Source organism: Artibeus jamaicensis, unplaced genomic scaffold (genome assembly GCF_021234435.1).
Source record: "Artibeus jamaicensis isolate MK-2021 breed Jamaican fruit bat unplaced genomic scaffold, CSHL_Jam_final scaffold_1964, whole genome shotgun sequence".
NCBI classification, from domain to species: domain Eukaryota; kingdom Metazoa; phylum Chordata; class Mammalia; order Chiroptera; family Phyllostomidae; genus Artibeus; species Artibeus jamaicensis.
Window position 1 is genome coordinate 63,109,392 of NW_026522030.1, and position 24,204 is coordinate 63,133,595.

The 24,204-nt window shown below is 35.1% G+C and overlaps 2 protein-coding genes across 4 annotated transcripts in view; one reads left to right on the forward strand and one right to left on the reverse strand.

The window, feature by feature from the left end:
* IFT74 (intraflagellar transport 74) overlaps positions 1–24,204 on the forward strand; it is a 142,908-nt gene that overhangs the window by 51,968 nt on the left and 66,736 nt on the right. For all 3 annotated transcript variants that reach the window (XM_053656476.1, XM_053656474.1, XM_053656475.1), the window contains 2 exons: positions 18,477–18,615; positions 19,904–19,966. In XM_053656476.1, coding sequence (XP_053512451.1) covers positions 18,477–18,615; positions 19,904–19,966 — 202 coding nt within the window. The remainder of the gene's footprint in view (positions 1–18,476; positions 18,616–19,903; positions 19,967–24,204) is intronic.
* LRRC19 (leucine rich repeat containing 19) lies at positions 2,209–10,976 on the reverse strand. Its single transcript, XM_037145415.2, has 4 exons — positions 10,803–10,976; positions 9,180–9,693; positions 6,419–6,604; positions 2,209–5,915 (listed from the first exon to the last, which is right to left on the reverse strand). Exons 1-4 carry the CDS (start codon positions 10,881–10,883, stop codon positions 5,587–5,589), a joined length of 1,110 nt encoding a protein of 369 aa, XP_037001310.2. The 5' UTR covers positions 10,884–10,976; the 3' UTR covers positions 2,209–5,586.

The window sequence follows — 24,204 nt, forward strand, 5'->3', positions numbered from 1 at the left end:
TAGATGGGAAAAAATAAAGTTTATAACAATTATAAGGAAGGTCAGGAAATAGCAAAATGGAGTAAGACCAGGGAAGGGTGCTATGTGGGATTTAGAATAACAATAATATGAAAAGTATATATAGTGTGAATAAAAACGATAAAAAACAAAAGACCAAGAATAGTGATTTAGTTGGGATATGCATGAGGTAAAAGGAGAAGTATTAAAAGGCTATATATGAAAGAGAAAAGGAGGGAAGGAAGGGAAAGGAGGAAAAAAGGAAGGAGGGGAGGGAGGGAGGAAAGAAAGAAAAGGAAAGGAAGGAAGAAAGAAGCAAATAGACACACATAAGTTCTGAGGAAGAGTGAGGTGAAATTTGTCTCACTTGTTGGTGTTCACTTTCTGACTTATTTCTGTATCCATCTGGTTTTTATCAGCTCAAGGTCCTAGGGTGGGGTAGTCCACCCTCTGGCAACACCGCTTGTACCTCCTTCCCCTGACTCTAGAGAGAACTTCTGTTGTGATTGAGAGTTTGAGTATTCTGTGTCTCCCCTCCAAGGTACTGTTCAGTCTTCTGGGAAACTTGTGGGTACGTTGCCTCTGCCCCTACACCTCCTGTCTTAGTCTGCCCTAGTTTATTTCCAGTAATACGGTTTCTGATTAAATAGCTGTCCGTTTCACAGGGTAGTTGAGGGGAGGGACAATCTGCGTAAGAATGTCAGCTCTTTCTTGCTTGATGTAGGCTGCAGCTTTATGTGCAAGCTGTGGCTGGATAGTGCCCTGGATCCCCCTTGCTGCTCACCTTCTGAATTTCCTGCCTTTGATGGCCTCAGTGAAATGGGGCCCAAGAACCCAGTGTACTTTGTCCCTCCGTGTGGAGTTCAAAATGGACCCTTTTAGACCTTCATCTTGTTGTCTTACTCTTACGGAAATGCCCACTGCAGATCGTTAAACCTGTGCAGTCAGTTCTGCATATCCTCCATGTGCCTGCAGGTCATGGGGGAGTTGGGCTCAATTTTTCCTTTCCGGTGGTTCTGCCAAGGAAGGGGGCTCACTCTGGCCTTCAATAGTAACATGTGCACAGTTCCCAGCCCACTGCCCTCACTGCACTTTGGCCTGCACTGTCTACTCTGCACCTCTGTGTGGACTGGGTTCCGAGAAACCACTTATCTTTACATCCCTTCGATCAGTCCTCCAGGTGCACCGAGTAAAAGCAAATCTTACCCACGATTCTTTTTTTTTTTTTTTTTTTGGTTGGGCAGCTGCACGGGGGTTCCTGCCCAGCAAGCCTCAGCTTGCCTTTTAAAAAAAGTCTCTGGGTGCTCATATTGCAGCACTGAGCCACTGCTGGGCTTCCCATACACTCTGCCTCTCCAGTAAGTCAAGAGTCTATCTCAACCACAGTCAGTCACTGAGCATTTTATTCTCCAGCTCCAGGTGCAGTATCGCTCCCACTGTCTGGAGCTATCCCAGTAGGCCTCCACAGCCACTGCTAGGGTGTGCTGCTAGCTGTGTGTGTAGCCTGTTTCTCCCTGATGATTTTGTGTGTCTAAGTCACTCTGGATAGATTTGGAGATTTCCCCCCCACTTGGGGCGCTGGAGCTACTTAGGCTGCTCTGTCTCCCTGTGCTATCCACAAATGCTGGCACCTCAGCAGCTGGTAATGGCTCTGTGCCTGGGGACTTTCCCCTTCTACCTAGAAAACCTCCTTACTGCCCATTTTGAAGGATCCTGTGTACTCTGGCTTCCAGACCTCATGTCAGCTAAGATTCTTTTGGCTGTTCACTTTGTTTTTTCGAAGATCAGCCAAGTGTCTGAGTTGGGTGCCAGAGTAAGTGAGTTTGTTTCCCACCTATTTCACCGCCATCTTCCTTATAGACTGGGTATCTTACAACAGCAGCAGTTTATTATTTACAGTTCTGGAGGCTGGGAAGTCTAAGATCAAGGCAGTATGGTTCCTTTCTGGTAAAGACCCTCTTCCTGGTTCATACCTGGTGCCTTCTTGCCTATGTCTTCAAATTTCAGAAGTGTCCAGGGAGCTCCCTGAGATCTTTTTTAAGGGCACTGATCTTATTCATGAGGGCTCTCTTCTTATGATCTAATCACCTCCCAAAGGTCCCACTCAATAATACCATTACCGTAGGGGATTAGGATTTAACATGAATTTTGGAAGGATGCAAACATTCAGACAATAGCAATAGTTAACATAAATTTCTTCATCTACTTTTTTAAAAAGATTTTACTATGTTTTTAGGAAGAGGGAAAGGAGGGAGAAATACCAATGTGCAAGAGAGACATTGATCGGTTGCTTCTTGCACACCCTCTACAGGGCACCTGGCCTGCAACTCAGACATGTGCCCTGATAATGGAATTTAGCCAGTGAACTTCTGGCCCACAGGCTGGTGCTCAATCCACTGAGGCACACCAGCCAGGGCAGATGAGCTATTTTGTACATATATATGTTACATATATTTGTCCCCCAAATTTATCAACAATAATCTCTTTGAGAGCAAGGATAATTAACCAAAAATGCCCAAATTCTGTAACACCAAATATACTGTAATGTCACCTCTTTGAGTACAGTAAATATTTGATGAAGAATAGGATGTTAAAATATAATGATAGAACATTTGAAAGGTCAATATAATTCTTGTGTTGATAAAAAACAGAGAAATCGCTCTTCAGTTATCATTCGATGCTGCTGTACAATGCTGCCTTAACACATACTAGAAGTTTCTTCCCTTTTACAAAGAAAATTCCATATTTATGGTGAATAAGCTTTTTACTTGAAAACGTTCCTTTTTGTTGTAGTTGTCTTTCTGGTTTTAAACAATTTAGTGTAAATGCTTATCATTTATTGTATATATTCTCCTAGGCACCTAAAGAATAAGAAATAATAAGCCATACCCCATTGAAGACCTCGTAGCATTTATAACATTTAGGTCCTTATTTATTTCATCATTTACTACAAAGTTGTATAATACCCAGGTCTGATTTGTAAATATTATATGTACATGTTTCATAGATATTTCATCCAATATAATAAATCACAGTTTATAAGTTTAATAATGTCATAGGTTTTTACATCTATTTGGTTCATTTGGTTAAAGAAAAAGTTGTTAAAATATTATAGTTCTGAAAATGTCAGCAGTTTCAAACTTAATGTCTGAGGCTTAGTGAAATGTGTTCTCCTGACCTTTTTAAGAAGAAATTTAAATTAACAACAGAAGTTATTTTTATGATGTTTACTTTTATATTCATCAGGAGCATAGATTTATTTTATGTGTTAATTGGATAAGCAAAATCTCAGTTACACAAGCATCTACCTTGACACTGCTCATTCAAAGGGAGCAGGAAATGCCATACTAATAAAGACAGGTGTAAGAAACTTCTGTTTTCATTCTGTTCTCTTTTAGTGCCACCATTTAATGTGGTATGACCATCTGGTTTATTATAGAATACCTATTGAATATAAGTTTGTTATGATATATAGCCTTGCTATATTACTAAAATACTTAGACACTTGGCTTTAATTCAGCTTCACAAAGCTGCATGAACTGAAGATTCTCTTCTAGTTATGATGTCTATACTTTTCTAGTTTGGTATTAGTCAAAATCAGTTATCTTTTAAAAACATATGTAATTAAAATTTAAACCCATTTATTTATTTTGTTTAGTTAGATATTTATCCAATGCCCAATACTCATTTATATGAGGCTCTTGAATATAAGAGGTTAATTTAGTCTTTGCTGATTTATAATTATATTTCATTTTACTCTGTTCCTCAAATATTAATATTTGCCTCTTAAATTATGAAATATTTTGGTAAAATGATAGATTATTCAGGAAAAGATGCCTATGTTTCAGTTATCTCATAATTGAGATAGCAAACAATGACCTATAATTGTTAATATCTGTTAGGAAATATTACATGTAAAGTACTTATATTATTGAAAACAAGTTTCGATAAGCACAAGCAAATATGAGTGATAAATGACTTTGTTTTTCTATTTCACAGGTATATCATCCTAAACAGTTTTTATTTTCCCCAGTACACATTTGAACTGAATTTAGTATTGATATGACCCTTAAAATGACTATTCTGAAGAATGTGATAAAATATATCTACATTATTTTAGTCTCTTTTTTCCTTAAAAAAGTACCAAGTAGGTAAACATTTAAAAAACTGTATTATAGAGAAATTTGAACACACTCAAAAGTAAAATGTAGTATAATCCTACATACCCATGTTCTAGCTCCATTAGTTCATATCCAACCCTATTCCATCCACACCTTTAGTCATTGTTCCCTTTTTTGTTTTATGATGAAAATCTAAAATATCATTTCACCCATAAATATAGTTCACTGTTTTAAAGAAATTCTCTTACAAAAAATATAGATAAATACATTTAACTTTCCCACATATGATCAATTTTGTTCCAGTTTTTAATGTCACTATTTGCATTAATTTAATAAAATTATGATTACAGACAATTGATTGTAAGGAATTCACAAATAATTCACTTTTAGACTCTTCCATAATAGTCTTAAGGCCATTGTTTTCCGAACTATATTCTTTGGACCCTTATTGTGCTATGAGCTCTTAGTAGGCATCCCTCAAAGAAAGAATTTGGTTGTCAGGTAAGGTTAGAAAATTCTTGATACTTTGCTTTTGAAGAGTAGAGAATAGTTAGGCTTAGTAAACTTTCAGATAAGTCTTATAGTAAAGAATCTTGTTTCAGTTTGTTTAGACCCACTATTTCCTATAATAATTCTATAGTAATTTGATCAGGTATCTTTTCACCCCTATAAATACTTCTGAATGTCCTTCTGGAAATTAATGTTCTAGAAAACAATTTGGGAAAAATTCCTTCATCTTCAGAATCCCAAGCAACTGTTCATGGACCATCGAAGATTTCTTAGTTGTGGAACAGACTCATTTGAATAGAAATCACCCAAAGAGAGGCAGAGATATGTATTTTTAAAAAATGAGATTTATAGATAATTATGATACCCACTTAGGAAGCCACAGTACTATTCAGTTGTGACAGTTCTGCATTATGTTGACAATGTTTCTTTATAACCCAAATCAGTAGTAATTTATTGGGGATTATTTTGTGCTTTAAATTGCTACTAAATTTTCAGGAAATTTATTGTGCTAATTCAGGAAGCTAATTCAGAAAAAAAATGTTTTTTCATTCTGTGAATTCATTCTCTGAACATAAAAAAGTCAATCCAAGCATATTGTCAATTTGAGCTATCTCTGTTCCTTATTCTAATTCAATTATATCAAATATCACGTAGTATGAGAAACATTTTATTTTAACTGATGAAAATTTATTTTAGGCATTATTTTACTAGTATTCATGGTCTCCTGAGTACTGACAATAGTAATGTTAGTATTGTCACTGTTAGATACTGAGAAGTGTCAGTCACTTTATTTGGACTTTCTCAATAACAACTAGAAAAACATAATTTTATGATATTTATGAATGTTGCAATTAATATGAAGGTCTACTAGCTATAGTTTGATATGTTATATGTGAAAATCTCCATGTTTAAACTATGAGTGAATTGATAACATTTTTTTAAGTATCAAACATTGAAGTTAATTTTCTTCACATGATTCATAATTATCTATATATTTGTCTTCAATAAACCCATCATCATCTACTGTAAATGAATTTAGTTGTTCAAATGTTACTGTAATATCTTCGGAGCTTGGATCTGGTATCTGTGAAAGAGAACTTGAATTTTCAATAAAATCATCTTCATAGGTTTCTGCTTGATGCTCTTCCAGGCGATGATGATTGTAACTAAGCAGAAAGTTATACCATATTGGGCATTTGATAGCAATAAAAATGAGGAGTGAAGTCATCAGTAGAACTATTACAACACCAACAAGAAAAGCCCAGCTTTTTCCAGGAGGTTCATGTTCTTAAATGGGGGAGAGAGGGAGAATGAGAGAGGGGAGACATTTTGTTAAATTGACAAAAAAAATGACATATGCTAATAACTCCCAAATATTGGTATTAGAAATGAATGTACCTTATAATTTTCCTTAAGTGAAAGTTACTAAAACTACAATATAAATATATTTCATACAGTGGTGAAAGAATACCTTTTTTCTAAATAAATCCTGTCTTTGCAGGTATCATTTATATCTTCACCTAGGAACATTGTTTCTTTATACTTGTTAAGATCTGAGACTTGACTAGTTAAAATTAAGGGTGAGAAGTTAAATAATTTGCCTAGTAGCATTTTGCTGGTAACTAGCAAAGCCCAGTTTGAAAACCAAGTATTTTGTAAATCTTTTGTTGAGATGAGGAATTGTACTTCTACATTGTTTTTAGTAACTTAATATGTAGAAAAATAATCAGCACTACCTTCATTTATTTAGTATGCTACAGCTACATTAATATTCAAAACCAATACATTACCTGATTTGCTTAAGTTCTTCAAGGAGCTATTAAATGTTGAATTGTGAATGGACTGGAAATTAAGATAAAGGTCCTCCATTATAGATAAAGGAAATGTTGAGTAGCATTCAGTATTATAAGGTACTGTTTTGATACTGCAGCACTTCAGGATATCTGGGTAGCTGCATGTGGTGATCTTCTCATTTTCTAGTAAATCAAAAGGAATACAGATTTATTATGGAAAATAAAATTATTATGGTTAACATTTTATACTTATTTTTTACAGACTTTTTTGACATGTGATTATTAGATACTGTAAGAAAGTAACTCTTATATTGCCTAGCAACACAAAGAAAAGATGCACATTCCTGTTTATAAAGTTATTTTATAAATGTAGTTGAAGTGCAGTATCTGTTTATTATTTAGTTTATGTTAGTAAAGATGTTATGAATAAGATTGTGCTGGAAAACTTTGGATCTCAGGCAGAGCATAATTTGCAGTTAACAAAGGGTACCTGTTTTCACCTACTCTCTGGCAGGATATCCTAAGAAAAGCAAGTACTTGAAAAAAATTATTCTCAAGTATTAAAAATGGAAACAATATGTGAAGGACAATATCATTTTACATATGTAGAACACAAATTTCTTATATTCTCTCTTTTTTTCCTGGAAAGGCAAAGGGAGAGAATCTATTCAATAATTACTTTTTGGTGTTTCTTCCTGTTTCCCTTAAGCAGCAGTAGTTTCCTTTAAAAATGAAATGACCCTTCTGGTTAAGATGGTGGCGTAGGTAAACATGTCTCACCTCTTTGCACAACCACATCAAAATTATAACTAACCTATTAACAGCCATATTTAGAACCATCAGAAGTTGGGCTGAATGAAAGTCCTACCACTACAGAATTAAAAAAGAAGCCATATCAAGACTTATAGGAGGGGAAGAAACATGGAACAGCCTGGTGTACCACCCATGGTGGCTGATAAGAAGGAGGGATATCTCAGGAGTGAGGAGTCCCAGCTCCACACAAGGCCCCCCAGCCCAGGTTTCCAGTGCCAGGAAGGTAAATCTGCATAACTTCTGGCTGTAAAAACCAGCAGGGATTGAGACTGTGGAAGACAGAAACTGCTAGAATCCCAGACAGTTTCTCTTAAAGGGCCCATGCAAAGACTCAATTGAAATCACTCCCTCTGAGCTACAGTGCTGGGTGAGCAGATTGAAAGGCATCAGAGACATATCAGGAGGAAGTAAATGATCTGGAATCAAAGCAAGAGCTGGGAAGAAGTTTTCTTTCAGACAGTGCTGGCAGAAGCCATTCTTTTTCTGAGACCTCCTCGAACTTAGCCAGCAGGCAGGCACCATATCTGAGACTCCGTCAACCTGGCTTACACTGTTTGCCCATGTTGATGATTCCCTGAGGCCCTGTCCCACCCGACTTTTAGGTCCACTGAAGCTGTTTCCTTCCAATGGTGGCTTTTCAATATGAATGGCTCATCTTGACCTGTGCTTCAGATTTTCCTACATTCTCTCAAACAAGCATCATCTGGCTTTAGCAAGCCCCATACCTCTCACTAAGTTGCCCTAGGCCTGGCACTAGCAGCAGCTGATGTTGGTCCACCACATGGCCTCACCTGGGCACCTACAAGTCCAGCACAAGTAGCAGCCATCTGCAGATTGCTTTCTAGCTAATGGTGTGACCCAGGACAGAACACAGATGGTGGCTGACTTCAGATGTGCCAGCAGCAATTAAGATTCAACTAAAACCGAAGGATGTACACAACTCACACAGTGGAAACACCTTGAGTACTCAGATGATACAGGAGGCTGTGCCACTGGGCCCTACAGGACACCTGCTACATTAAGCCACTTTATCAAGCCTGGGAGACAAAATGCTCTACCTAATACAAAGAAACACAGGGAAGCTGCCAAAATGAGGACACAAAGAAACATGGCCCAAATGAAAGAACAGATCAAAACTTCAGAAAAAACTAAACAAAGTGGAGAAAAGCAGAGTTAAAGACATTGGTTATAAGGATGCTCAAGGAACTTACTGAGGACTCAAAAGCATAAAATAGATCCAGTCAGAAACAAGATACACTAATTGTAATGAACAATTTACAGGGAATCAAAGGAGAGTGGATAAAGCCAAGGACCATACCAGCAACTTGGAATATAAGGAAGCAAAAAACAACCAATCAGAACAGCAAGAACAAGAAAGAATCCAAAAAAAAATGAGGAGAGTGTAAGAAGCCTCATGGACAACTTCAAGTATGCCAACATTCACACAGCTCCCTATATAATAGGGATAGTGGAAGGAGGAGAGAAAGAGAAAGAAATTGGAAATCTATTTGAAAAAATAATGAAAAAATTTCCCTAACTTGATTAAGGAAATAGACATGCAAGTCCAGGAAGCCCAGAGAGTCCAAAGTAATTGGACCCAAGGAAAAACACAGCAAAGCATATCATAATTACATTACCCAAGATTAAAGATGAGAGAATCTTAAAAGCAGTAAGAGAAAAGGAGACAGTTATCTACAAAGGAGTTTCCATAAGACTATCAGCTGATTTCTCAAAGGAAACCTTGCAGACAAGAAGGGGCTGGAAAGAAGTATTCAAAGGGAGAGGAATGCTAGTGTGGGGGTGTGAGGCAGAAGGGGTTAAAGGGGAGAAAATGGGACAACTGTAATAGAATAATCAATAAAATATACTTAAAAATACAAATTGGTATTTACAGAATAGTCACAGGGATGTAAAGTACAGCATAGGAAATATTATGATTGCTTACCTAGTGTCATATTTGATGTGTTTAACCAGTTCTGCAAATTTAATAGAGTACAAGAGCAGTTCCATGGATTTCCATCTAAAATGATTAGTTCCAGATGAAACAATGGTGGTCTATCTAAATAGCTCATCAAATTGTCTTGCAGATTCAGAAGTTTCAGGTTTTCGAGGGGCACAGATATATTAGGATTTAGTTGTACTATTTTGTTTTGGCAGAGATATAACTGTTTTAGTTTATTTAAACCTATAAATGCACCCTGTTGAATTACATGAATGGAATTTCTACAGATATTTAAAATTTTTAGGTTGGAGAGGTTACCACAACTATTATTACATAAGATGATGACATTGTTCTCAATGAAATAGAGCTCAGTGAATAAACAATAGATCTGTAGAACACTTGTGTCCATAGTATTCAGAGTAATTTTGCTATAACTGAGATCAAGTATAGTAACATTTTTATTGATATCCACTGGAATAAAAGAATAATTCTTTTCAGTGAAATTACATTTGACTTCCTAAAAAAGAAAAAATAGAAATGCATTAACCAAAATATTAACAGAATTTTCAAATTTTTGTATCCTGGCTCTTAGATATTGGGAAAAAAATCATTTAGAAAAAAATCTGTTTAGTTTCTCAATATGATAGCTTAAAAAGGGAAAAGCAAATGCTTTTCTTTCTTTATTGGGATGAAATGCTAAAGATTAAGGAAATGTTGAAACATTTGAGCAAGGAGATTCTAGTTTGTCATACAGTTTATCTTCTAAGTATTATATAAACATTACCGAAAGAAAGACTTGGTATATTCCCATTTGTATATGTGGAAATATATGGTGAATTCAGTTAACTTTTAGTATTTCAGTGTGCAGGATTGGCATATATAATAAGGAATTTTAAAATATGTAATTTTTTAAAATCTGGTATTACTTTACGGTTCTTTGATATTTTTATTATAGTTGATATAAAAATTATACTAGTTTTGGGTGTACAACATAGTGATTAGAAGTTTATGTAAATTAAAGTAATCATCCTATCTGGTATTCATCTGATACCATACATTGTTCAAAGTATGTACTTTTTAAAAATCAGCAGAGCTACCAATACTACACAAGGCTATTAATTAAGAAAAATATTTAATATATAACTGTTGAGGCTTAATAGCTCAAAATTTGGTGTTTTAAAAGAAAATATAACAAGTTGAGCTGTGTATTGAATTTAAAGTGCTAGAAAACTGAAGAAGTGCTTTCTTTATATGGATATAGATTCAAAGAAATAATTATTTTGACCATTTTTGCCATTGAAATGTCCTCCCAAAAATAATAATGCAAGAAAAAAATTTTTTCTCATAAATGTGCTTCAAAATATTTTTCATGATAACTGGTTTTTATGTCTTAAAACTAATCTCTGGTTTTATAGTGAAGTTTTACAGATTTCTTCATTAATCAACTTTTAAGTGTCAGTTTTAAAAAATGAAGACTGTCAAATTAGAATCTGGTTCAGAGATAAGAAATTTTGAATCTACACAACTAACTAAAGAGATTATTATTATTATTATTCTTTTACTGCATTTGGATGTTCAAAATGTACCTCTGAAAATATTTTCACTATCTTGATTATAAAACCTTACTGCTTTAGAAGTCTTGCTTTCATCTGGTAATAAAAGCACAGGGAAGGACCAAAGTAAGATCGGGATGCATGTGGTTTTCATATTGCAGGCCTGATACAAAAGAGCGTATGTGATCGCAGTTCAATTTCCCAGTCAGGGAACATGCCTGGGTTGCAAGTGAGTCCCCTGCAGGCCATTTTCCAGCAGGGGATGCACTAGAGGCAACCATACATTGATGTTTCTCTCCCTCTCTCCTTCCCCTCTAAAGATAAATAAATAAAATCTTGCAAAGAACAATTAAAAGAGAGAGAGTATGTTAATCTCAATGGGAGACTAGAACATTAGAGATTATTGAGGATATTTTGATTGCCTTTTTTCTTTTAATACTGTTTTATCTTAATATAGAAAATGTGAAACAACTACCTGTCCTTTCACCATCCCTGTACTTAACAAGCTAAAAAACTCCTATGGGGAACAAAAGCCAGTAATTGTTAGTGTCTCATTAGTTCCTAGATCTACTGAAAGGAACTTTAAAACAATTGAAGTAGTTGAACACTTTAAAATTTTAATACATGTATACAGAATAAAATCCAGAAGAATATATATTTATGTATATGTGTTTAAGTATATTCTTATATTGCTACTTCTTGATCTTTGTAGTTTTAGGTGTTATTAGTATTATCCATTTACCTAAAAGTGTGGGCAATGAGAGTCTTTAGCTTTTTCAGATACTCCCTACCTTCATGTCTAACACAACAAAAATAAACCTCCCGTCTCTTCATTCTTCAAACATAATTATTCGTAATTTGGGTTAGATTAGAATTCAGAGTATCACAAATTTTTAAATACTATCAAGGACTGAACCATGTAACACGATTACATTTATGTTCCTGCTCATATTTTTTATTAAATTAATTGTACTGTCCTTTTAATGTGCTTAGTTTTTTAAAAATGAGTTTATACCCAAACTCTTCCGTAACAAATTACTCAATAGTTTATTCATATTAGATATTTAATGTGTCATCTGCTTACAGCAATGCCTTGCAGAGCCCTCTACCATATACTGTAACGTAAATGAGCGTTAGACTAGGCCCTCTACAACACTGCTGACTTCCACCCTCTCTCTACCCTCATCATAGAGATTCCCTTTTGTCTTTATTATCGGATTCCTCTTCTCTAGAATTACCTGTCTTGGATTATTGTCCCCCCTTTTTTTTTTAATGGAGTGTCCTGCAGTAGCTTCCTGAGAAGGTCTATAGGCAGGAAATTTTTTAGACCTTGAAAGATAATTTGTCCAGAAATAATTTTTCCTCAGGTTATTGATAGCATTGCCCATTATGTTTGGATCTCTAGTATTACTGTTAAGAGCTATGCTGCTATGTCTTTCTAATTTTTTATTCCTTTATATAATGTACTTCTTAACCCTCAAAGCTTTTAAAATCAATATTCTGAAATTTCATGATCATTTGTGAGAGTCTGTTTTCATGAATGAAACTGGGCATTTGGTAGGTGCTTTCAATCTGGAAGCTGTGCCCTTTAGTTCTTAGAAATTTTCTTATTTATTTCACTGATGATATTGATAATTTTCTTCCTACTTTTTTAAAGTATAATTTCTCTTCTTGGAACTCCTTTAATTGGGTGTTGAATCTCCTGGCATGATTGTCTAATTTTAAAAAAATATTTTATTTATTTATTTTTAGAGAGAGGGGATGGGAAGGAGAAGGAGTGGGAGAGAAACATCAGTGTGCGGTTGCCTCTCATGTGCCCCCCACTGGGGACCTGGCCTGCAACCCAGGCATGTGCCCTGACTGGGAATTGAACCCGTGACCCTTTGCTTCACAGGCCCGCCCTCAATCCACTGAGCTACACCAGCCAGGGCTGATTGTCTAATTTTTTTTATCTTAACTCCTGTATTTCATTTCTGCGTGTTTTTACTGTGCTTTCTGGGAGGTATTTTCAATTTTGTCTTTAAACCTAAAGTTTTCTTTTTCCAATAATTTTAGTTCTAGGAGTTCTTTTTCCCTCCAAAAAATTTCTTTAGTACTGTCCATGGTGTTAATTATTTTATTGTCTTGTATCTTTTGTCTTATTTTTACTTAAATAGTAAATGGGTGTCTTCATGTTATGCTTTTCCACTTTATTTTGGCCAGTATCCTTTATATTAGAGACTTTCTGTCTTCATATAGCTGGTAATATTTGATTGGGAACTTACAGATAAGATTAGGAAACAAAAAATGAAATGAAAACTGCACTTGTGTAGGTCTTATTAACTTTAGACATTACTGAACTGTTTCCTTTGGAACCCCTAAATGTCATTATCTTTACATCTTTTCTCTTGGGGTAGTAGTTGGACTCCCCAAAATTACTTTTCTGATTTACTGCCTGAACAGGTAAGGCCAAGTGGCCAGCATTTTGAGAGCTGAGTGGTAAAGTAGGTGGGTTTATCTCAATAATTAGTATTTAACTTATTTTTCCTTTTTTCAGCATAAAGGTTCTACACTCACTTAGGCTTAGTGCCCAGATTCTCTTTGTTTTATTCTCTCCAGAAGAAAAGCCTTAATCTTCTGTTTGTGTGGGAGAGGAGCGTTACCTGGCTGGGCGGAGTCAGGGAGGAAGACTTTCAACTGTTTCAGCCCCTTTCTCTACTTCCAGAACACCTGGTGCTGACCATTTCTGGGCAGTTTGGGTGTTTTGCAGTATAAATCAGGTGGCTTCTGAGCTTTCCACACTGCTGGCTTGAGAAAATTTAGCTTTTCCAATCAGTTTCCACTTAACTGTTAACTTGCTAGTGTCTAGGTTTTATAGCTTTTGCCTCCTCTTTCATTCTTTGTTTTTATGGGCTTACACTCCTTACTACCTTTTATTTACATCTTAGTCATGTTTGGGTCTTGAGTCAGTATTAATGGGTACATTCAATATGCCATCTTTCACTAGAAGTTGCCATTTATTTGAATAAATTTTTTTTTGCTAAATAGTTAATTTCCATTTAGTGATTCCACTCATGATGTTAGTTTCTTGTTTTTATATCTGCGTTTTCAGTCAACACTAGAAACTATGCTGCAAACAAATGATCTGTTTGAAAGGTGTGAATATATCCTGTTAGTATCATCCTTAGTGGTTTTCTAAAATTCCAGTCTTATTTTTGAGCCTTTTTTATAGCATATGCAATTAGTTACTTACAATTTTTAAGGAAAAATTTATTGTACCAGAGCAGGAAGTGGAAAACTACTCAGAAGGAGCAAGACTCATTTTACTTTGCTGAAGTCTGTTACCTCATTAGTAATGAGGTACTTATTTTGATACTTATCTGTTCTAGTTAATGTCCCTTCAATTGTTTATCTGTTGATGCTTATTCCCCTTCTACTTTCTCCCTTTCTGTAGTTAAATCAAATTTGTTAGGAAAAGCCACTGTTCCTCCTACATTTTATAACTTGAATGTAGATCACAATAGAATTTAGAGTCAGAAATGAGTTCAAGTGGTAACCACTTGAACTCATTTCTGACTCTATCATTATCACTCTAGACCATTGCCCACAAAAGGTCCCTAAATCATTTATAAAGGCATTTTACCCATGTTTAGTGATCTCCAAAAATGTGTGCAGCCTCTTCATTGGCTTGTTTTAGTATTTGTCAATGGTGTAGGCATCTGACTGATGTTTCTGGTAGGGTACAGGTATGTGTCAAGTAATGATGAATAGGGGAGAAGTGCTGTTTTTTCAGAAATAAGTAAAATAGTGATCCTTAAAGGAAGCAAATAGGCTACAAAGAAAATTAACTGAACTTAAATAAGGCATTGATATGGAATAGAACTAGCTGAAGAAGGTAATAGGAGTCACGTAGGACTGTAGCCTATGTGGAAATAGAGATAGGATCCTCTTTTATTTATTAGCTTTATCATCTATTTAATACTAATAATTATTTTCTCCAGTATGTTAAAAGATAAAATTATAAGGATTAGAAAAGAAATATTATTTTTCTTTCTGTTTGATAAATTTGAAAGTTAGAAGTATATACTCAGAGCTTAAGTTGATTCTGTGCAAGAAGCATTCAACAATCTAAAGCCATGAAGTGCATTGATTAGGCCCCCTGTTCAGTGGGGCATTTCGTACATTTGTGAATCTTTTGAGAGAGGAAATATTGAGAGGGAGTGGATGTTGACCATGACACTGAATGGGTAAATATTCAGACAGAAAAAACATTTTGCTAGCAGAAACATTTTTGCTTGCGAAAAACATTTGCAAGATAGCATTATTGGCTATCTTGAAGAAATCAGATTGGCAGAATAGCTAGTCAGTTGAATATGAAGAAATTGTTAAGTCAGTTTACCCCATTTAATAAAAAACTGTCTTTTTTATTAGATGAGAGTTATAACTACCTTTTCCCCCATAGGATTTTTCTCTCAATTTGAAATTTATTTTGAAATTTGGGTTTAAATTTAAACCCCAAAAATAGAGAATATATAGAATATCAGTTTCTTTTTTTTAATTTTTATTTACTTATTTTTCAAGTACAGTTTTCTGTCTATTTCTCCCATCCCAGCTTCCCCCGCCCCTTGCTCCCCACCTCCCTCCCATTTCCTCCCCCCTTAGTTCTCATCCCTGTGTCCTTCCTATTTGTTCCTCCAAATCCCTTCCCTTTTTTCCCCTTAAATTCCCTTCCCTCTCCCCTCTGGTCACTGTCCCCTTGTTCTCAGTTTCTTTTAATTATTTCACAAATGGCATGCCCTTTTACATAGCCTACAGCCTACATAGAGAAAAAAAGCTTTGCCCAAGACGAAGTGGTAGATATTGAAAAAGAAACAGTGTTGTTTTTAGTAGTTTTAAAGTTCAAATGTCTTAGGTGTTTTTGGTTATTTGCTTTATATGATTTACATACCATGAAATAAAAGTGTGCTATAACTATTTTGGTTTTGTTAACTATATATATAGTTTTGCCATTAAATATTTTAGATATTTAAGCCAAAATCAATGTATTTGGGAGTTAAATGTTAATAATTCATGATTAACTTCACTTCTGTGATTAACCATTTTATACATTTTTTTGCAGTTTAAAAACTTTTGTAATGGAAAATTTTAAGGAAAAAACCTCCTAATAAAGAGAATAATCATCACCCAATTTCAACAATTACGTACTGGTGGCCAGTATGTTTTTGTTATACAAATTTGTTTTTTAATTTAATGTTGCTTCAGAATGCTCTGTGATTAATATATTTCAAAATAAAATGATTTAATAAATTTGATTGGATAGGTGAAACCTTTTTTGAAAAAGAAAAATAATCAATTTTTATTACATGATAGCATTATTTAGGAAAAAAATTTTGGCCAATTTAAGTTTAATGTTTCTGGAGCAGGGGTGTCAGACTCATTCACCAGGGCCACATTAGCTTCATAGTTTCCTTCAAAGGGCTAAATATAATTTTAGGACTGTATAAATGTAACTACTCCTTAACTAGGGGCAAGAAGCTCAGTGCTGCCGCTGGGTAGAGACAAGGTGCCAGGCTGGATAAAACAAGGTGGAGAGCCGGATTTGGCCTGTCGGCCCTGTGTTTGCCACCTGTGTTCTAGAGTGTGTGAAAATATAATTACATTTTCAGCTCTTTCATCATTTAGTAAAGTCAAAGGTTTTGTACAGATTTAACAAACAAATATGAATTTTTTAAAAATTTCAACAGCCACCAAACCTGTAAATAAATATAAGACTTACCTTTTCTTTTTTCTCTCTGAGACTGGTGTGCTAAGGAATCTAATCTGTTTCTTCTGCACCATTGAAAAGAAAAGTACGTCATATGATCGCATTTCACTTTGCTTTAACCTTTGTACCCAGTGAACAGGAGATTTTAAAAAAAGACAAACACTAGGCTTCCTTAGCAAAAGATTGACCAGAAGAATAATTTCTTAAAGTCATCTTTGACTTCTTCAAAGTAATAAGGTGGTTTACATAACCTTTGTATTTAATGACTCTTAACAAATTTAAATATTAACAAATTTACTTTGTGAGTTAAAGCATATAATTTTGAAAATGCATACTTTGAAAGACAAACAGCTAAAGTGACTTAACTGTTAGTCCTAAAGTTATTTTGTGTTTAGAAAGAAACAAGTTGAAAAGATACCACCAAGTTTAGTAGTCCTCTGAGTTTCTACTTCGTTATTTATTCATTTTTATGACACCATCATTGGGGCTTTACTGCCAAGTTATAACAGGAGCAAAGTGCTCAAAACATCAAAACATTTGACACATGGCCATTATGTGGCCCTCAAAAAGTCACTTACCTTCCTTGTGCGGTTAACTTCTCTGTAAAATGGGATACTGTACCTCAGTTTCCATCTAACTACACTGAGATATATCAGGCAAAAACATGGTTATGAGTCATTATTAGAGGTGAGTAATCATGGAATTCAGCATGAGTTAGTTTTAAAAGATTAGCTCCTCTAGGTTTCAGTATCCTTAATCTATGAAACAAAAAGATTGAAATAGTAATTTTTTCTGCTTGTAAGTTCTATGAGCCTATATACCCATATATTGTAGCAGCAGCAAGCATACTTGTAACCTGGAACACTGTAGTAATTGAGGTGCAAAGTAAAGATATCACTCCTTGTTCTACAGTGAGACAAAAATAAAAAATCCAGGTGCTCTGTTTCATTGTGTTCATTATTCAATTATTATGATATGTTTATAGGAAGATTTCTGAGTTTACCTTATTTTGTTAGAGTATGACTAAAGATTGAGGGGGCAGTATGTGGATCTGTATGGCTTGGCTGGTGGTCGTGAAAACTGGAAGTTAGAGCCCACATGTGAAAAAGATTAAATAGTAGATTTAAATAGTAGAATAGTAGAGATTAAATAGAATCATATTTTGAAACTCAGAATTTTATGTCATTGGGACTAAAATTTGTCTTCAGGAAAGTTTTTTATATGTTGATCTTAAAATATTTACATGATAACTAGCATCTTACCTTTTCTATATTTTTTCAGAATTTTTGTCCTACTGATAACTGACCTTGCATAGGGTAACAACAGGCACATAACTGGTATCTCTTGTAGTTATATAATAAAGATTTTGTTTTGGAAAATTATTATTTTGCTAAAATACAGTTGATAATATGTGGAATACCACTTTAATTAAAGCAGATATTGGGAAATTTAAGCAAAACATGTTCATCTAAAGCTATGATTTAAAAAAAAATCAAATCACAATATAGGTCTCCCTGCTCCCAGTTCAGTCAGAGCTGTGCTACTTCATATGATTTACATGGTAAACTTCCATACAATATTTCACTTGATCAAATAATTCTGTGGCCAAAAATGTTTGAGAACTACTACTCTAATATTTAACTATCTTACTTGACTTGAGAGTATGATAACAAAAAATGTAAATACATCCTCATATTTAGAAAGCTTTAATGACTTTCTGTGAAAATTTTAATGTTTTCTTACAAGAATGTAAGTAAAATGGAGAGTAAAGAAATAGCAGCATTGGGGGGTTGAGAAGAGAAAGATGTAAAATAAGTCTGTGTTGATGGGGTCCACATTATGTACAGGTCACATAGAATTATTTTGTCCATCTGTAAGGACTTTTAGATCATACATTAGGATTGAATGAATTTAAGTACCCTATTTAATTGAGACCAGCACATAAGTAGAATTAATCAATGGGATTTTTCCCCTCAGTATAGTAATGCATACTTTTGATTTCAGGAAGGAGAAGCAAATTCGAAGTGTAGAAGAGGAGATTGAACAGGAAAAACAAGCAGCAGATGGCATTATCAAAAATATGTCTCCTGAAAAACAAGTCAAGTACATAGAAATGAAAACCACAAATGAGAAATTATTACAGGTAATACTAATTAGTACTTTGAGCCAGGCATATAGCAATCTCGCTGCTGTGGGCAGCATCCCCCGAGAGCTCAGCTACACTTACTGATCAGTCATTTTAACAAGGTCTCCAGATGATTCATATGGACATTTAAATTGAGAAACACTGATCTAGAAAACTTTATTTTCTTATGCTGCATGATGACCTAGCTTTTACTATATAATTTGTTTAGTTCTATGCATCCTTCATTTTTTGAATGTCATAAAGAAATATGAAAATATTTGTTTTTTAATGAACTTTTAATGGCAACATGAAAAGGCTTCATATAGCCAAGTCATATGAATATTTTACTTTCTTTCCTTCTCTTCCTGTCCAATAAGCAGCAAATCTTTTACCTGCTATGTCCTTAATTTGAACAGCAGTTGCCCCCAATTGCGATGTTTAAATAACCAATTTGGGTGCCTGCTGAGGGACCCAAATAAAGAAAGAATAAAGATTCTCATTCTTTATTGAGAATCTTCCCAATGTTCAATCTTGCCAGCAACTCAGACTTGGAAGACAGTATTCTTTCATGCCCAGGTGTCCTGAAACCAGTTGACAGAGAATTAGTCCCCGCAAATGCCAGCAATGAAAGTAGTTCTAGTTTCTCAGACATTCTTTCATTGACAGTTTAACTTTTATTTTAGACGGGATTTATAACATACAATGAAACAATGAAAAAAAGATATTACAGAAATGCCAAAATATAGTTAAAGCTGCACATGGGTTTTCAAATGAGTAAGAATTAGTTTAAGGATCTTATCCCTGAAAGGAGTGAGTCACATAAATTGCTATAGGCCTTGGCTCTAAAAGAAATTAGGGACATATTAAGTCTTCTTACTATACTAAAATAAAATATTAAAATATAACTTGATTAATTTTCAAAAGGGATTAGGCAAAAGATATGAAAACTTGCTTAAAATCAAAATTAAAAATCATAACTTTAAACAATGACAACAAATTTGAAGACTTCTGAAACTGATGATTATGGTATATTAATGATTCAGTGTGAAAAGGTCTGGCTACCTCAATCAAGTGTATAAAGTATTTTTATACTTTATAATTGAAGTGAATCTTGGCACAATTTTTAGAAATAATGAAGTTGGCAAAAATAAAAATGAATGTTAATAAATTTTACTCATATTGCAGGATACATGTTGAAGATGTTTACAGAATTTACTTTGTCACATACATATTTGAAATGTTGAGAAACAGAAGGAAATCTATTCTTAATGTAATTTGTATGTATATTTCTTTCCCCTCCTTTTAGGAATTAGATATACTTCAGCAACAACTAGATTCACTGAACATGAAAAAAGAGAGTCTAGAAACCGTAAGTATAAAAATCAAATAAGGCTTCTTATTTTACTCAGCTACAAAAGATAATTCAGCTAAACATATTAATGGAACACATTCAAATACATATTTCTTTAGCAGTTTATACTAATATAATAAGTTTTCTCATTCAGTACCATAACTATCCTAATTTAGTAAGGAATTAGATTCAATTATTGAGTACCTACTTTGTACAAAACAAGTCATTTGTTCTCCTGCAGCACACAAAAATCTCGTAGTCATTTAAAGACATGAACAAGGGACCAAAAGCAAATGAAGAGCAACAGAGATCAGTTCAAGATGTAAAAGCTTGCATTCATTTTCTTATCTGTTTACTTAAAGCAGTTTTAATTCACAAACCATGTTTATAAATTTAAAAATTTGAGTAAGATGAAAGTAAAAATGCCTGATTGCTTTTTGCCTTCTTTCCAGACAGAACTACATATTTATTGTGTTCTATATGGTTTTTTGGTTTCTTGACATATATCATCAACATTGTCGTTGAATCTTCACAACAATCATATAATCCTAATGTGGTTTTACTGTTCTGGAAAACATTAAGTGGGATTCATGCTTAATATTCCATTTGCAGCTTTTTTAAAAATTGATTTGAGAGAGAGAGACATCAATTTGTTGTTGCATTTATTTATGCATTCATTGGTTTCATCCTGTATGTACCCTGACCTGAGATCAAACCCACAACCTTGGTATATCAGGATGACACCCTACCAACCAGCGGAGCTACTCAGCCAGAGCCATCGGCAGCATAATTCCACTTAACATTCTTAACTGTCTATTTACATAGCTCTTATAAAGCTCCTGCATTATTTTAAAAGTATTGCATTATATTAAATTGAATAACTGTAATATAGCCTTGTAATGAATAGGTTGTTTGTAGTTTGTGGGGATTATAAATAATGCTTCAGTGAAAACATACATTTTATACAAAGTTATATGAGCATGTCTTAAGATAAATTTTTTGTAATAGGTCAAAATTACATGCTTCTAAAATGTTGTGAGATTGCCAAATTGCCTTCTAAAAAGGTCCTTGCATTTTCTACTCCTAGACTGAAAATATGAGAGTGCCTAATTTCACCTGCTGTCACTGACATCAGGCATTACCCACCTTTTCCATTTTTGCTGGTTTATTAAGAAAAATTACTATCATGTTTTAATTTTCATTTATTTATGCATGAAGTTGAATTATCTTTTTATACATCTGTTGTTCCCAATGTATTTCTTTCTCTGTGAACTACATTTTCATGTCCTTTGTACTTCAATATACTCTCTGCACCTTAAACTTTGCCTGCCTTTTCCTGATTTCTTATGGAATCTTGTGGATACAATGATGATAAAATTAGTAACAATTGTAGATTGACATGATTGTTGTCACCTAGCTTGCAAAAGAAATGAATATGAGTATTTTGTAATCATTATTTTGGAAATTTGCTGTTAAAATAGTTTGCTTAAAGTATTAAGATTTTTTTTGTATCAGATTGCCCTATGTGGGTACACACAAATTTTATTTTTTTGGATCTCTGTAATGATAGAAATATGCCTCAAAGAAAAAGGACAGCATTTAATATTAATACACCTAGCTTGCATAATGTCTTACTGTTTTTTAGGGCATGTAGGAGAGAGTCAATTCTTATTTCTCCTGGCAAATTTAGTTTCCACAAAAAGGTGTAAGCTATAACCTCAGATTTAGTGTTTATATTGATGCCCGTCTTTTTTTGGTGTCAGTACACATATGCCCAAAATAACATGAATTTTTACAGCATTCTCAAATCAAAATATAAGTCACTAATTCTAGTTAACTTTTGCCGATTGCTTATATATATTTTTTTTTGATGAAAGTTTTTTTAATTAAATTTATTTATTTTTTTGAATTGATTATGCTGTTACAGTTGTTCTATTCCCCCCTCCATTCCCCTCCACCCTGCCCCCCCAACCCCACCATTACCCCCCTTTAGTTTATGTCCATGTGTCTCAAGTCCTTTAGGTTCTATATTTCCCAAACTATTCGCGCCCCCATCTATTTTCTATCTACTGTCTATGCTACTTGTTTTCTGTACCTTCTCCCCCCATCTCCTCCTCCCACTCCCCTGTTGCTAACCCTCCTTGAGATCTTCATTTCTATGTTTCCACTCCTGCTCTAGCTGTCCTTTTAGTTTGCTTTCGTTTTAGGTGTGGTTGTTAATAACTGTGAGTTTGTTGTCCTTTCACTGTTCATGTTTCTTTAACTTCTTTTTTCTTAGATAAGTCCCTTTAACATTTCATATAATAAGGGCTTGGTGATGATGAACTCCTTGAATTTGGTCTTATCTGAGAAGCACCTTATCTGTCCTTCCTTCCGTTCTAAATGAAAGTTTTGCTGGGTAGAGCAATCTTGGTTGTAGGTCTTTAGATTTCATGACTTGGAATATTTCTTTCCAGCCCCTTCTTGCCTGTAAGGTCTCTTTTGAGAAATCTGCTGACAGCCTGATGGGGACTCCTTTGTAGGTGATTGCTTACCTCTTGCTGCTTCCAGGATTCTTTCCTTCATTTTAATTTTGGCTAATGTAATTATGATATGCCTTGGTGTGTTTCTTCTTGAGTCCAACTTTTTTGGTACTCTCTGGGCTTCTTGGATTTCTTGGAAGTCTATTTCCTTTGCCAGATTGGGGAAATTTTCTTTTATTATTTGTTCAAATAGTTTTTCCACTGGTGGTTGTGTCTTTCCCCCCTCTGGTACCCCTATAATTCGGATATTGGAGCGTTTAAAGATGTCCTGGAGGTTCCTAAGACTCTCCTCATTTCTTTGAATTCTTGCTCCTTGACTCTTTTCTGTTTGTCCATTATTTGCTTTCTTCTGGTCCACTGCATTGATTTGAGTCCCAGTTTCCTTTTCATCTCTATGGGATTCCTGTGGAATTCCATTCATTTCCCTTAATTTAGCCTCCATATGTTTCTCTAATTTGTGGCTGTAATCCACCAGATCTGTGAGGGAAGGTGATGACCAGTGTTTTAAACTGTGCGTCTGAGAGTTTTGCTATTTCTTCATCATTTAGATTTATCTCTGGGGCTTTGAGTTCTGCCTGCGACATTTTTGGTCTGTTCTGGACCTTTAAGTGGGACAAGCAGCACCTTGGAGCCCCAGGTCGCTGGGTTGTGACGCTGTATGTGGGGGCGTGGTCAGAGCGGGAAATGGCGCGCCGCCGCCGGCCCCCCCCCCCCCGCCGGTCCAACCGCTCACTCCCTCACTCGCGCGCAACCAGGCAACCACAGTCAACTCGCTGCCACCGCCTCCCCACTGTGTCGCTCCCCCAGTGGGCTGCTCGGTGGCTCACTAGGTCCAATCCTGGGTTTGGAACCCGCGCGACTGGATTCGCACGTCTGGATTCCGCGCCCGGTCCGACCGAGCCCTCCTTTGTAAGTCCTCACCCGATGCCGGTTTCGCCCCTTACCGGTCAGGCTGAAGAATTTGTTGTTAGCGGACTTCCGAAAAGTTCAGTTTTCCGTGTTCTGGTTGTGCCTTCTGATGCTAATATTTAGTTGTCCCTAAACTTGGTTGTGTGAGGAGGCAGGCACATCCAGCTAAACCTCCATCTTGGCGGAAGTCCCTGCTTATATTTTTTAACATGTTCTTCAGGAACACATTATACCAAATATCAATCATCTAGTATTTCAATATCTACTGTGGCTCACTAATACTGTGCTAAGTATTACTAATTCATTTTACAGGGGTGTTAAAAATTAGGTGAAGGATCAACGTGAGCTTGAGTCTTCAGGGACAATTTTATGGAGATGCAACTTGAAGAAATCTATAGGATGGTTAAGCAAAATGAAGGGGAAGATGCTATGAAAGGGATACCTCAAAATATTTGCATTTCTTTTATCTGTATTTTATTGTTATGCCTTTTCACCTGAAGTTAATCCATTACTGATATACATAACCCTTCACCTGTGAACTTTAAAACATTAACTTTTTTCATCTTATTTTATTTTAATTGTTCAAGTATAGTTTTCTGTCTTTTACTTCCATCCCACCCACTCCCAAGCCCTCCCCACTTCCCTTCCGTTTCCATGCCCCCCACCTTGTTTTTGTCCATGTGTCCTTTATACTTGTTCCTGCAAACCCTTCTCCTTTTCCCCTGAAATTCCCTCCCCTCCCCCCTCTGGTCACTTTCAGCCTGTTTTCTATCCTATTTTTAAGATCCCTTTTCTGTTGCTTTCAAAAAGGAGGTCCTTTCTCTT